Source organism: Cariama cristata, unplaced genomic scaffold, assembly GCF_000690535.1.
Source record: "Cariama cristata isolate BGI_N322 unplaced genomic scaffold, ASM69053v1 scaffold43807, whole genome shotgun sequence".
NCBI lineage: Eukaryota > Metazoa > Chordata > Aves > Cariamiformes > Cariamidae > Cariama > Cariama cristata.
In genome coordinates this window covers 6,820-20,839 of record NW_009625794.1, presented here as the reverse complement: position 1 = coordinate 20,839, position 14,020 = coordinate 6,820, and the positions used below count along the sequence as shown (strand labels likewise).

The following is a 14,020-nucleotide window of genomic DNA, read 5'->3' as shown; positions in this document are numbered from 1 at the left end:
GCTGTAGTTTTAATTTCTATTTAATTGATCAGAGGCTAAAGGGTGATTCATAACGGCAGCAGTTTGATTACTATCCTTTCCCCTGAAACAGCAATAAAGTAAGTGCTAAAAATAGTAGTTTTGCCAAAGAGCTTGCTCACCAATTACATGTGCTCTTCCGTGAATTATTTATGTTGTTTATTACCATTGCTTTTCAATATCGTAACCCTGTTTCCCAGATCAGCCTCAGAGAGTAAAAAAATTTTAACTTGAAATAAAAATGTAATTACTAAAATTTCTAGTTATTACACCAAACTTAGTATCTGAACTATAGCTACAGCATGGAATTTATCACTGCTCTATATTAGGTAATTGGCACAGGTTGACATTTGAAGAAGGGAGTTACAAACGGCAATATATTACATTATATGGGCTTTATCCTGTCTTCTTTAGAATATGAAATGTGTTCACAAAGCTCTCCTAGCCAGAATTACCAGTAAAATATGGCTATGTTTATGGTTTTGTGGAGGTACATCTCTGTTGCTAGTTGTTTCAGAGGAGTGAATTAATAGGGTTTTTTTTGTGTAACAGACTTCATTTTTCCAGTATTTTTGAGGTTTTAACTGCTCTCCTCAGTTATAATGATACCAGGGATGTAGGCTGTATTTGGATTTTTTCCTATTACAGGCTCTATGTTTCAGCCATTCAGACAAAATTCAGACACAAGCATTTATTTCTGAGTGAAACTTGAACAGAAAATTTCAGCAAGTGGCAATCTCTTCAGACTGTTTTACTCCTTTGTGCATTTACTAAAAATTGAAAGAACTATTTATACCTTTTTTTAAAAAAAAATAATCTTTCTTTGGTACTTTTCTAAAGCCTTACTGGGTTTTTGTGAGTTAGTTCTTTCTCTTTATTTTAATTTTTAAAGAGGAATGACTAACATAAATTCCCCATTTGGTAAGGCATTCCAGGTGCTGCCCTCCCCTTGGACTCTCACATCTGGTGATTTCATTTTTTTTGTCATTTTCCCATTCTTTAAAAACATTCCTGTCATTGCTGTGTTGCTGAGGCTCTGAAGGGATGAAGTGGAGGCTGCGTGGTGGGGTGCAGCAAACAGATTCCTGTCTCTCAGTTCTGCAGAGGCCAGTGCCAAAGGTTTTTGAGGAGCAGCCATGTACCCGATCACGTTGGACCCCATAAGAAGGGACTATGGCACCAACTCTAAGCAAGCATTAGGTACAGGGGAAAAACCTGGTTTCCCGAGGGACTTGTCAGGTCTGGGTGCAGGGAGGTGGTAGAGGCAGGAAAGCCCAGTGAAGTTCACTCTGTGTTATTTCAGCTTTCCTCAGTTGAAGTGAACTTCTTATCTTAAATCACATCTTTCATGTTTTTATGTAATCTTCCATTTTAGTCCTCAAAATCCTCTACACGTCTCTGTTACTGTCATGGTTTTTTGTAAGACTTGGCCCATGCTTCTTCCATAGTAACATCCCCATGAATAGGTTGTTTGGGGATCTTCACCCTGTACGGACAAGACTTTAATCGTCTGTCTTTAGTGAGACAAAAATCCAGCTGAAGAATGTCAGTCCTCTCTTTGTGACCTGTTTTCTCATGTGAATCTGCCTGCAGAAGACCAGCTGTAAACTTCTAACTATGTTGACCTTTAAGCTGGCAGCACTGCACTTCAGAAGGTGGATGGTGACAGCTCACACTTATCTTAGGCAGATTTCCAGGTAGCAGCTTGGCGATGGGGACTCACCAGCATGTCCATGCCGGTGTGGGCAGATCTGGGACAAGAGCAGGCCTGCTTTGCTGGTGATGGCTCTCATGCACCCCGTGTTTGGACAGGGATAGAAAGCGAGGTGGAGAATTAGCTGCAAGCTGACTGCCCAGTCTCCTGCGATGAAGGCTGACTTTGGACTTCATCTCTGAAGTGTATGTTGGCGGTGGAGCCACTCTGTTCAGTAAGGTCTTCCTTCAGAAAACAGACAGCTTTCAAAGGTCTGTAGTGCTGTGTGAATCTGCATGATGCCTGGGTAAAGATATACCTCATTCCTGTACAGAGTTTTGAACAGTTAATGTCTTAAAATAGTCTTTCCACTGAGAAGAATTTGAATCTTTCTTGCTGTAGAAAGACAAGTTAAACAGATAATATGAATGCAAGTTTCTTAAAGATACCCAGTGTCTGCTTTCTCATACAGCATAGCTACAGTGGCTTTTTTATTCTAGTTCAGTATTGTTTTTCTTACTCCTGTTGCTTTATGCATTTTATATAAGTAATGTCTTACAGTATACCCTTTCAGGAGATCATGGTTTACTGTAATACACATAGTAGGTAAACCAACCCCAGTACAAAAGGATACATTCTTTTTGTGAATTATGCTTTAAATTTCTGTGGTAAGCCATGCCTTCCATGTTATCAGAGCAATAATACTCTCAAACACAGAAGCTTTATGAGCGATGACATGGTCCTGGTTCATTGACCTTTCATCAACAAATCAGTAAAGAAGAGCATGGAAAAGGCCAGGAGATGCCAGGTAAAACTTCCATCTCCTGGGGATGACTGGGAGGGAATCGGAGAAAAGTTCCTGATCACCATAAATCATCTGCCACTGAGGAAGCATGAAGGACTTAGTCATCCACAGACCAGAAGGAACCATTTCCATGTAATGTTTTACCTCTAAAACCTTGCAAACACAAGATCAGTTCTCAGTTTCAGATGAAGAACTCCAGTGTGTTCAGTTCTGTTTCCTCTTGGGTTTGTTTCATGCAAGTTGTTCGGTGGTCAACAGAATTGGATTGATGTACAGATACCTGCTGCTTTTCTCCCCCGTCTTGTGGCTGTCACTTTCTCCTCTACAAGAAGACTGGGAATGAAAAGGCCTGAATGTAACAGGATAATTATATCAGTGTGGTGCCTTCATTGTGTTCTGGGCACCGAACACTGCCCTGATGAGATACCATTCTTAGACTGGCCCATGCAGCAAAAATTAGATGCTTTGACTCAATGTCATGCCATTGAATGGGGCCTTTCAAATTTGGAGGAAAATTATTTTACTGCCTGTAACTCTGTATTCAAATAAAGAAAAGCCATTGGTATCCTGTAGTAGGTATCTGATGCTGCAAGTGCATTCATCTGTCCTGTCAGATTTTCTGTGTTGACTCTTCCTTCTTTATCTTTCTTGTACTGGTATCTCTTGTGGAGGTTCCTTACCTTTGACTTGCACTCCAAGTGCTTTCACCTGTTAGAATGGTCGGCGAACTAGGGAAGTTTTCCAGTTCGTGCCAGTAGCAAATCACAGCCTGTGGAAAGGTTATCCCTGCTAGTCTGTCTGATCCTGGGATATGTTTGCAAATGGACTGGGGAACACACACATTTTTCAAGTAGGTTTGCACAGCTGATACAAGGAATGATGTTTCAGTCTGAACACGTGTGATCTGGCGCTGTCCTGTTCAGCCATGCCTACTAGATGGTCTGAGGTCAGTACCTCTGTGCAAAGAGTACCCAGACACCAGCAGCGTGCATCTCGTGTGCAGATGTAAATCATGGTGGGTTTCTGTGGAAAATGCAGCTCTTTGAAAGTCCTCAGCTGTATTAATTGAAAAAAATCTGAAATTTAATTCCTGTTTTATCTCCGAGTATATGCGAAAATATTTTGGTGTATTTATTTTTGCTAATAGATAAGTTTTCAAAGAAAATTAGTATTACTCAGCTAGGTGGTATTTTCTTATTGCAGAGTGTCCCCAGCTGTTTTACACGATTTCCTTCTAAGTATTCATTCACACACAAGATAAATCCTTCTCTTCTAACTAAATGTTGCAGAAATATTGTTTTAAGTCTCTGGGTTAACAATTTTCTTTCTGCTGTGAGTTGTGTCTGTTTTTGCTTCAAAGTCATTTCTGTTTAGGTCTTTCTGGTACTGCGTGTTGTTACAACAATAAATAACAGTATGTGCGTTCCTCTGCATCTTTGGTTGATTAGTTTGAAAGGAGTTTAATGCAGCCATAGCATAACACTTTGTTAACTCTGTATTTCAATACATGTGGACACATACATATGTATATACAGCAAGGACAGAAGCAGAGCCTATCTTAAAGTGAAGAGAATAACATTTGATGTCCTGGCAATGTTGAAGTATGGTTGTTTAATACTGTAAACTGTATGAACCTGAACTGACCTGAAGCTTTGCATCTCTGCATAATAAAAGCTTGTTATTTTCCTAATACAACATGTATTGAAAGGCCCAATATGTAAGTTTTATGAACACTGACATTGTTGTGGTATTTTGAAATTTTGTGAACCAGTTATTTAAACGTACTTGTGTATCTGGACTTGCAGATGTTGCCCCACATACTTCAGTGTGATGTTTAGATATTTGATCTTTGCACATCGCTTTTTGCATGATGTGGTCAAATTACTGAAAGTGTTTTGCTTTTATTTTCCTTTTATATGATTGAGTGCAGCTGAGTTGCTCAGTTGGGAAACAAAAGTGGGTAAGATTGAAGATGAATGGGCTTTAAAACATGTAAGACCCTGGAGTCAGGAACTACATACTTGAATGCAGTAGAGGCTACAATGCAGGACATTTAGAAGTGGCTGTTTAGAATATTTGGGAGTTTCTGGAACTGATTATATGAATGTTGCTGATTTCAGATATTGGGCCATGCGTGAGGTCATTGAATTTAAGAGTAATGATGTCATCTAGTTTTTCTTCTGCAGAATTTGCTTAGAGTAGTCCTCAAGTGGTAAACCAGTAACTTAGGAACTCTGAGTGGCTCTGGGTAAGAAATAGTCTGGTGTGTGCCATGGAGTGTAAGAGTTATTTCAGGTTATCTTGCCACTTGTATGTGTTTGTGTATGTGCATAAATGTGGGTTGCAGGAACGAGAGAGATTCAGAGATAAGCACCGTGATAAAACACCTAGTAAGAGGTTTGAGGATAGACTAACAAGAAACTTTTAATTCAAAAAAGAGATTAAAAGCAGCAATATAACAACAGGTTATTCATCTGTCGTCCACTGAAGGTGTTTTGAGGACTGTCTTTGAAGGTCGGAAACAAATTGCCGGGCTAGACGAGCCACAGCTCATTGATATGGTGCTTCCTTTATTCTTGAGGTTTTTTTTCTCGTCAGCTCAGTTCACTGTGCTGGTGTCGGCCCTCATCATGTCTGCTAAAGTGCTGGTGGAAACGTCAGTCTGGGAAGCTACTTGTTTCTCCCTGCAGCTTGACAGTCCTTGGAGTAGACCGTCACAGCTGGTTAGTAGCACGTACCATAGTGAAGCCAGCAAAACTGTTTAGCTGGGAAGTTTAGAAGAGCACTGGCTGCCTTCCCAGCCTCTGGAAAGCGTGTATCCAGCAGGAGGTAACTGCAGCTGCTGAGTTAGAGCTGGTTTGCACATCAGCGATGCCCCTGCCTTTCTAAAAAGCTCTGCGTACTCCCCACCGCTGACAACTCTTACATGCACCTATAATCCCAGGTAAATCTGCACATATCTCTAATTATGATATGAAATGCTGGCGCATTCTTAGATTAGTAGGAGGTTTGCCAGGAGAGCCAGTATTTAGTTTCTGTGTTGGCACTGTGGATGAATTTTTGATTATTTTTTTTTTTCCTCTACCCCATTATAAGACTAACTGAAAACAATATGTTTGTTTGTGACAATCAGGGTGTGTTTAGAATGATCACTCAGTTCTTTTATTCTCATCATTTTGAACAAGCAGTCTTTTAGATATTGTAAGTAACCCCAATGGGGGTTGTTTGATGGGGGGTGGGGGTCTGTTTTGATAAGCTGACTTTGATTAGCAGAAATACATGCTCTGCTACCATGCATTGAGAAGGGAGGGTGCTGTGATGAAGAGGACAGAGTACATGACAACTCGAAATATTTCTTTATATGCTGTGATTTAATGTACTTGAAGCTAAACTTTATTAGAAGAGCTAGTTTATCTGATGGTATTAGATAGCTGTCATATTAGAACAGCTGTTTGGCGGGCAGTGTATTTTTTGCTCTCTTCATAGGCAAAGTCAAACCAGGCTTTGTCACCCTACTTTGAGCCTCAATAATTCAATGTTTTTCTGGTGTTCACTTACACAGGAACTGTACAACGGCGGTACCAGCTGTGCATCACTTGCAGTAGGGGCAGACCCATGGAAGAACCATTTGTGTCTTAGTAACATTGATTCCTTTCTTCCCCCCTCCCCACACTGCCCTGTTCCCAGCAGATATATGGAGTGATCATTCATTTCAGACAGACCCGGACTTACCACCTGGCTGGAAAAAAATCAACGACATTGCTGGGATCTACTACTGGCACATACCAACAGGAACAACTCAGTGGCAGCGTCCTGTATCCATCCCAACAGATCTCCAGGGCTCACGAAAAGGATCGCTTGGTTCCATTACTCCGTCTCCTACTCCAGAAACTGAGGTAACATACTGTGTCTTCTTGTGGGCTGCATACTGTAAAGAAAATTGCAATAACTTTTTGAACTTGCAGGTTTAACTGTTAGCTAAACCGAGCTTTGGAATATTGGTCCTAATAATATCCTGAAGTGTAACTATTTGTTGATAAAATGTTGTAAATCTCTATTTTCTATGTGCATTTTCTAATGGCTGTGCCTCATGAAACATCCTAAACTTTGGATGTGTAGGATGAAGTTAGACATAGATAAATTAGACAGCCAGTGCCTGATGAATGTGAAACTACTGCAGTTCTGTAGCATGCGCAGAAGCGTTGCTGCATTATATGGATATAGAATACATTAAAATTTTGCACATTATAGCAGTCTTTTGGCTGGAGTCTTTGCATCTTCTTTCTTTTTGGTTTACTTGTTGGGAGTATCACATAAAGACACCTGAGTCTTCATTTGAGACACTGGTTCCTTTACAGAGTGGTTTCTATTGGATGAACATGAAGTATTCTCAAATCTAAGTCTCTTAACATCCTACCAGTACAAAATATCTACACAAGTGGATCACTGTTGCAGTCAGTCTTTAACTAGAAACAGAGAGAAATGCACTCTCTCTTCCACATATGCTGAAAGAGCGGTATGTGATACCACCTTTTAAAATAATCCTTTCAGGCACAATCCAGGGGGTTGATTGGTGTGATGAAAGTAGAAAAATAAAATAAATTATCAGAAAGAAGAGTATACTAAAAAAAACGGAATCACTTTAGTTTAGTATGCTGGGAAGACTTCTATGGAATGAAATACTAATATAAAATCAAATTGTTTTGAAATTGTTTTTCATACTAACTTTTCAGAAGGCATCCCGCAGTTTTATGAAATCAAGGAAGTCTTTGTATTAGCTTTGAGTTTTGGATCAGGCAATCCTTAGGTTTTCTTTATATATTTATTTAGAATGTATTTAGGTATGATGTTTCTTCTGTTCTTGAGTTAGTTGATATATGCACCAAAATATCTTAAATTAAAGAGGAGTTAAGGACATTCAAGTATGTATTACTTGATCCTGAAACTTTTATCCTGTATAGGCTTAATTAAGCATATATATTCTTGTTCATTATTTTAGAAAGATTGCTCCTACATGTTCATAAATGCTACTCACAAGGTTTGCAAACTTGTCCACAATGTTTCAGTTATGGTTTATATTAGTCAAACTCCCATGGAATGTACTGTGCACCAAGCATGCTAGAAATTATTTCTGAGAGGTTCATGGAGAAAGAACAGCAATTGTTATCATTCAGGTAGAAAACAAGAAAAAAATACCCAGAAATGCTGAATGTAAAGTGCTGCACATGCTTCCAGTATACATTTCTGTAATGTACATATGAGGGATGTAACTTCACCATTAAGTATTTTTGTTACTCTAAAATATGTAGAACAGGTCTTTAATTAGTAAGTTATAGATACCTTTCACAGAAACGCAGAAATCAGTATGGTTGGTAAATTGCAGAGGGAAAATGCATATATTCATTTCACATATTTTTCTAGCTCTGTTTAAAATGTCTTTACAATGAAAATTTTAGACCTGCTAGTAACGTGGCAGATGTGTCTCTAACCTTTCACAATTTTGTTTGCTTTAAATAAAGAATAGTTTGTGATTATAACTAATGGTTATTAATTCTCAGCAGCATCATGGAGAATACGAAATGTATGAATTATAACAACATAGATTTTAATACAGTGTAGATGTATTAAATAAGACATCTGAGGAGTCATTCTAAAATGCCATGTATGTGAGTATGTTGTAGGCTCATCTAGGTTTTGATATGGCAGATCTAATTCAGCAAGGAATTTGATCCAGCAAAGATTTATGCATATACAGTTCTGTGGCAGCATCAAGACCATATACTGTAATGTAAAAGACGTTACAGAAAAAAAAAAAACTTTCCAGAATTTGCATTAGTATGATATTATATGGTTATTTTAATTATAGGTATAGATGAAGGCATTTGTCTCCTGAAGGTTTCTGAATTCATTGATAAGCATCTTACTACTACTGAAACAATACTGAGTTTTTGACTCAGTGGTTATTAAGATAGCATTGCAATACAATACCAGCAGGCTTACAGTAATAGAGTTCAAAACAAGAGTGTGAATTGGGCTTGGGACTTTGTGCACTGCCAAATACTGAAGCAGGTACAAAGAAGGGGTGTAGCTGGAGTTATAATGGGAATTGTTAGGAAAAATCGTGCATTTTTTGAATCCACAGATGTTGAGCTTTATTAAAAGGGAACAGGAGGAAGAATCCTTTGGGATTCAGCTGGTTCTGAGCAGAATCCCGCTACAGAGCAGTAGGAGGGAAATAAGCCATGGTGTGGGGTTAAAGAGATAGGGACAGGTAATGAAATATTTTGTAATCTAGATTTAACAATGTCAGCTGTCGTGAATCTTGTGGTTTTTCAACTCTCCTCAATCAGTACTTGCCAGCACCTAATCATCTCCAGGTCACTTCCAGGTGATACTGGTTTCAGTCCCTGTTCACTGCACTGCAGCCTACCTGAAGTGTTCCCCCTCTCCCTCCCCGTGAAGGATTAAGCTGGGCGCCTGTGATATGGTCAATCTGACCCTTCACAAAAGATGTGGAATTCAATCTAGAATAGGGGCTCCCTGACACCTTTCTCCCAGCGCTACCGTTGCCCATAGCAGATGTGGTGCGCAGCTTCCAGCTCCAAGCTGGACCACGTGTGAGCTGTGTACTGCTGGTTCCCTCATTGTTGGTTGGAAACCTGTGCTCTGAGATAATCTGGTTTAGGAGGGCTGGTTTAGCTCGTTCCCATGTACTGGAATTTGCGTTGCTTTCTCCTGAAAAGGTTAGGGGGTATATAGGTTTTCGGCAGATGAAAGAGTATAATCTAGGATTGAAGACTGGCATGGGTAGCATTTCATATCTGTCCCAACAGGCTTCCCTGAGTCCTTAAAAATACCTTTATCTTTATCACATTTGTCTGTGAAGCATCATGTGCCAGTCTTGAGATGAGTTTATTTGGGCTCTTTCAGCTTTTAAGTTTGTCAAACGTTTAGAAACCCTTCCCCCCCCCCCCCCCCGAGTAATGCCTTTTTACCCTTTGTCTTGTTTCCTCCTTTTTCTTTTCTTTTCTTTTTTTTAAAATTATTTCGTGTCCCTGTCTCTTAAATGATGTGATATACAGAAACTTTGCTTCATTTGGTAGAATGTGGCTCACAGCTGAGGGCAGTCAACAAAGAACAGATCAAGTCAGCCATTTTTATTTTGTAGCTTACTCTGGATATTTAGCATAAAGAAAAGCAGTTACTTACTATTGTTGAACAGAGAATCAGAAAAAAATGGGTAGGGAGGAATGATGCTGTAATGCATACAAATGGCAAAAATGATTTTAAAAAGGAAAAAATGTGAAAAAGTCTTACTTCTGCACAGGCTGCAAGGCAATTTTTCTTTCACAAGATAATCAGTAAATTTCAATCCAAAGCAATTATGTGTTAAGCATTATGCAAAAATCCTGCAGATTTAACAAAAATGCTAATAAATGCTAAATATGAATAACCTGGAACATTCCTTCCCTTCCTCCCCCTCAAAAGCATGAAAATGTATTTTGGTTTTGCACAGCTGATTAAATTTGACTTAGTTTTAGATGGCTCTCTTCTCCTCTGTGTTTTGTAATGTTCTCTTCCAAATTTTAGAGATTTTGCTGCCTTTTTGCCATTTCCTGTGCAGAGAAAAAAACATATACTTTAATTTTCAGTAAGAGCTTCTTTGAGATTGTGACAGAATTTGGTGAGGGTAGTAGTGTCTTCTTATAGCCTGACTCATCCTAGGCCTGGATCACCTTTAGAAGTTCTTCTGTAGGTAACGTAACCAGTAGCAGCTAACAATTAAAGAGGAGGGGCTTAGTAGAAGAAGCTAACAACTCAATCAATTCAAAGGCATGTTAGGAGAGAGTTACTTCTGGGAGTTGTTTCTCACAAATAATTCCTTCAGTGGGGATGTACCAAGAATAATTCTGAGGTGAGAGGTCCACCCTGCAAATTAATGCATTGGGCCATATTAATAGGTACCACTTCGTGTTGAGGCTGAGCTGGACAACATGGGAGAGCTCATCTTAAAAGGGGCCACAGATTACGGGAATACTTGATTTGGTGAAACTACCAAGAGGTGGCTCTGGGTCTCTCAGCAACAAAATCTCCTGTCCCACCTGAATCTTGTCCATGACCATGGGATTTCTGCCCTTGTGGGGAAGAGGAGAGGGATAACCCCAATATCAGCTGCTCCTCCCAGGCTTTATGGAGAAGGATTGAACCTCAGGTTGCTGTAGTGCTAAACGCACTGCTATTTGCTTGATTGTACCAGTGAATGCCTCTGAAAATTTTGGGAAACTTGAATGGAAAATGAGGGTGGGTGGGTTGTTGGGGTTTTTTGTTTTATTTTGTTCTGTTTTTTACAAAAGCTGCTGAACTTTACAAAACTACTTTTTCAGCAAGGAATCTCCGCACTCCTTACTAATGCTCCTTCCCTTCACTGTCCTTTTCTTGTGCCTTCTCTCTAGAAATATTTAATTTTTACCTTCTATGTATTTTATCCTTGTATATATCGTTGTGTTTCAGTATTTCTAGCTCCAAGAGTGTTAGGGTCTTTTAACAAAAGTGCCAATCAAATGGAAATCCTAATGTTTCCCCTTAATTGCTGTTTATCATAGGCTGTAGCAGCTGTGGCCAACATTCATATTCAGATTCATTTTGCTTGCTTTTAAGATCATAGTTAAAGAGTAATTTCATTGTCTGTTCCTAATTTATATTAACTTCCCTTGTTTCAATCATTTGTTTTGGTAAGTAACTGTTAGAAGCATGTCTTCTCTCCCCTTTCCTCCAAATGCCATGGTATAGTGGAGTAATTAGTTGAAGTTTGAGGTGATCTGTTCCCTAACCCATCCTGTAAGTATCAATGCTAACAACAGTGTCTTGTGTTTTTTTTCTTTTTCTTTTTTCTTTTTTTTTATCAATGTGCTTCTTCCTGTGTGAATAATTATGTGTCTAGAAACAGCCATGGAGTGATTTTGCTGTACTGAATGGGGGAAAGATTAATAGTGACATTTGGAAGGCAAGTATATTGTCAGATTTTAGAACCTTTAATACTATTACCCTTGTTTTTTGCATGGCAGTGGCTGGTTTTTTCCCCTTTTATTTTTCCATGAATGTCATTCATAACCTAGGCCAAAGTAATGGGGGTACTGCTAGGGATGTCTAGCTCACAAACATGCTGCCTTTTCTGATCTTTCCACTTGGAATGGATTCAGTCTAAACTAGCAGGGCAACTGCCATGATGTAACCAGTAAGATGCCTGCACTGAATGAAACGCAGCTTGAGAATATATGCATGCCTCTTTTCAACTTCAGCCAGAAATACTATCGCTTCTTTGCAGGGAGGATTTAATTTCCCTTTGAAATAAGAAATAACATGGTGGTGTACTTAATACTATATTAATAGCACTTAATACTATACTAATAGCACTGCCTTTATCTCTAGGATCTGCATGCAGCTACTGTGAACCCAGACCCAAGTCTGAAAGAGTTTGAAGGAGCAACGTTACGCTATGCCTCTTTGAAGCTCAGGTACAATGACTTCAGAAGTCTCCGTGGAATGACCAGCTCCATTTTGTGCTGTGCTCTAATTTTTATATGATTTTAAGATTGATTTTGTCTTTTTTTTCTCTTCTTCTGTAACAGAAATGGTCCACAATCTGATGATGATGATTCTTGTAGCATCAACAGTGATCCAGAAGCCAAGGTCTGTAAGAGGATCCACAATGGGATAACAATTAAAAATTTGCAATTGTAAACATAACTTGTAAGGTGCAGAATGTCTCCTAAGTGTTGGAATTAACCGTACTCCTCTCTTGGCACAATGTAGATTGACCATGCAAGACTAATTCCATCAAAGGAATTTGCAGATTTAAAGCTTCATTCAATTTGGGCAGGAAAGTGTGACTTATTTTAGAATCACATAAGCCAAGAAATTGAATGTTACAGCTCAAGATTCTACTGTCCAACTGTAATACCTGACCCCTTGCACAACTAAGTGAGTTTTCTGTCCGAAGTGAGAGAGGGCTTTGTTGTTTGTCATGGCTGGATAGCTTCCTGGGGCATTCAGTGACAGAATTTGCTCTTTATTCTTGCGTTTGTCCCTTTTTTAATCATAGAATTGCTTAGGTTGGAAAAGACCTTTAAGATCATCAAGTCTAACCGTTAGGTACTCTTCCTTCTTTATGTGGCTGCTTGAACTCACAGCTAGTAACAAGGAAGTTACTTTTCAGAAGAAGGAACTTTGTATTTTTGAACAGAGAATGCAACCTAATTTGAGGATAAAATTCCTAGAGAAAAATGAGACCATTATGTGAACAAAGCACCATAATTAAATCAGAGCCTTTACTGTTGTAGTCTAAGGTTTTTGAGGAGAAAGAAGCAGCAGAAGATTTTGAATGCTTTTATACATATCTCCAGATTTGTCTTGTTTACAGTTTTGCCTTGTGCTTGTATCCATTTTTAAGGATGTATGTGAATCTCTGTAATTGGAACTCCAAGTAATTTAAATAAATATTTTGTCTGTGCCATACACCCGCAGTGACTGGCAGGTTCAGAAGCTACTTATATGCAGGAAGACCATATATAACAGTTAATAATTATGATAGCAATAATGATATGTTTTAGGAGAGAAAACAGACTGATCAGGGTACTTGAACTTCTTTGTCATCTTGATTATTTGGCTTGTGATGTTTAAATCAGATGTGAATAAACGTGTTTTGCTTGGCAGGCTGGCTATTAAAAAGCAAGGGTTTCAGCTGTGCTTGTTACAATGACAGGCACTAAATTCAGAGCACAGTAAATGGAGTTGGAGGAGTGATGAGCATTAGGTACCAGTCTGCAGAACCAGAAAGCTGTTCCTTTCATGATAAGCTTTATAATATAGAAAGCATTATAGGAAGGCAGTATTTTGATATGTCTGACTCTACTCGGTGCGAATCACCTGGTAAAAAATTAGGAGCCCTTCCTGCATGGAGAACGGTGGCAGTATTTGTGTGGATGAATAACTCATGTTGTCATCTCCCTTCCCTCTCTGACTTGCTGTTTAAACTTCAAAATTTATGGAACTGATACTGATCTGGTTTCTGTGAAATGGGTCAATGCCAAAAACTTGTCCTCTTTTGTCTGTCACAGCTGGTTTTGTTTCTCCTGTTAGGGCAAAGCTAAGCTGATGATGCTTAAACGGGTGATCAAAACAGCGCTGAAGCATTCACACAAGTGACTGAGAGGAGCCAGACAAGAAATCAAGGAGAAACTATGCGTGTCTGGGTTGGGTTTTTGGGTTTTGGTGTTTTGTTTCTTTTTTTTTTTTAAGGACTTGAGTCAAAGCACCTTCCCTGCTGTCTGTCGCTGCCTGATGGGGATGTTGTGCAGGGGCAGTAGTGACCGTGTGTGTGTGTGTGGTCCTGCAGGTGAAGCTCAGCAGCGCTGATGTTGCTTTGCAGCAGGAGAGGCTGTGGGCAGAGCTGTTCGCTGCCTCTACCCCTGCCCCAAGGACAGGACCAGCAGCTGCTGCATGGC

The 14,020-nt window shown here is 39.3% G+C and overlaps 1 protein-coding gene across 1 annotated transcript in view; it reads left to right on the top strand.

Moving 5' to 3' along the window:
- LOC104164413 (amyloid beta A4 precursor protein-binding family B member 2-like) overlaps positions 1-12,206 on the top strand; it is a gene marked incomplete at its 3' end in the record, with an annotated part of 42,633 nt that extends 30,427 nt beyond the window's left edge. Inside the window, exons 3-6 of the mRNA XM_009703733.1 lie at positions 6,204-6,412; positions 11,458-11,520; positions 11,946-12,031; positions 12,146-12,206. Coding sequence (XP_009702035.1) covers positions 6,204-6,412; positions 11,458-11,520; positions 11,946-12,031; positions 12,146-12,206 — 419 coding nt within the window. The remainder of the gene's footprint in view (positions 1-6,203; positions 6,413-11,457; positions 11,521-11,945; positions 12,032-12,145) is intronic.
- Positions 12,207-14,020: the final 1,814 nt, after the last annotated feature.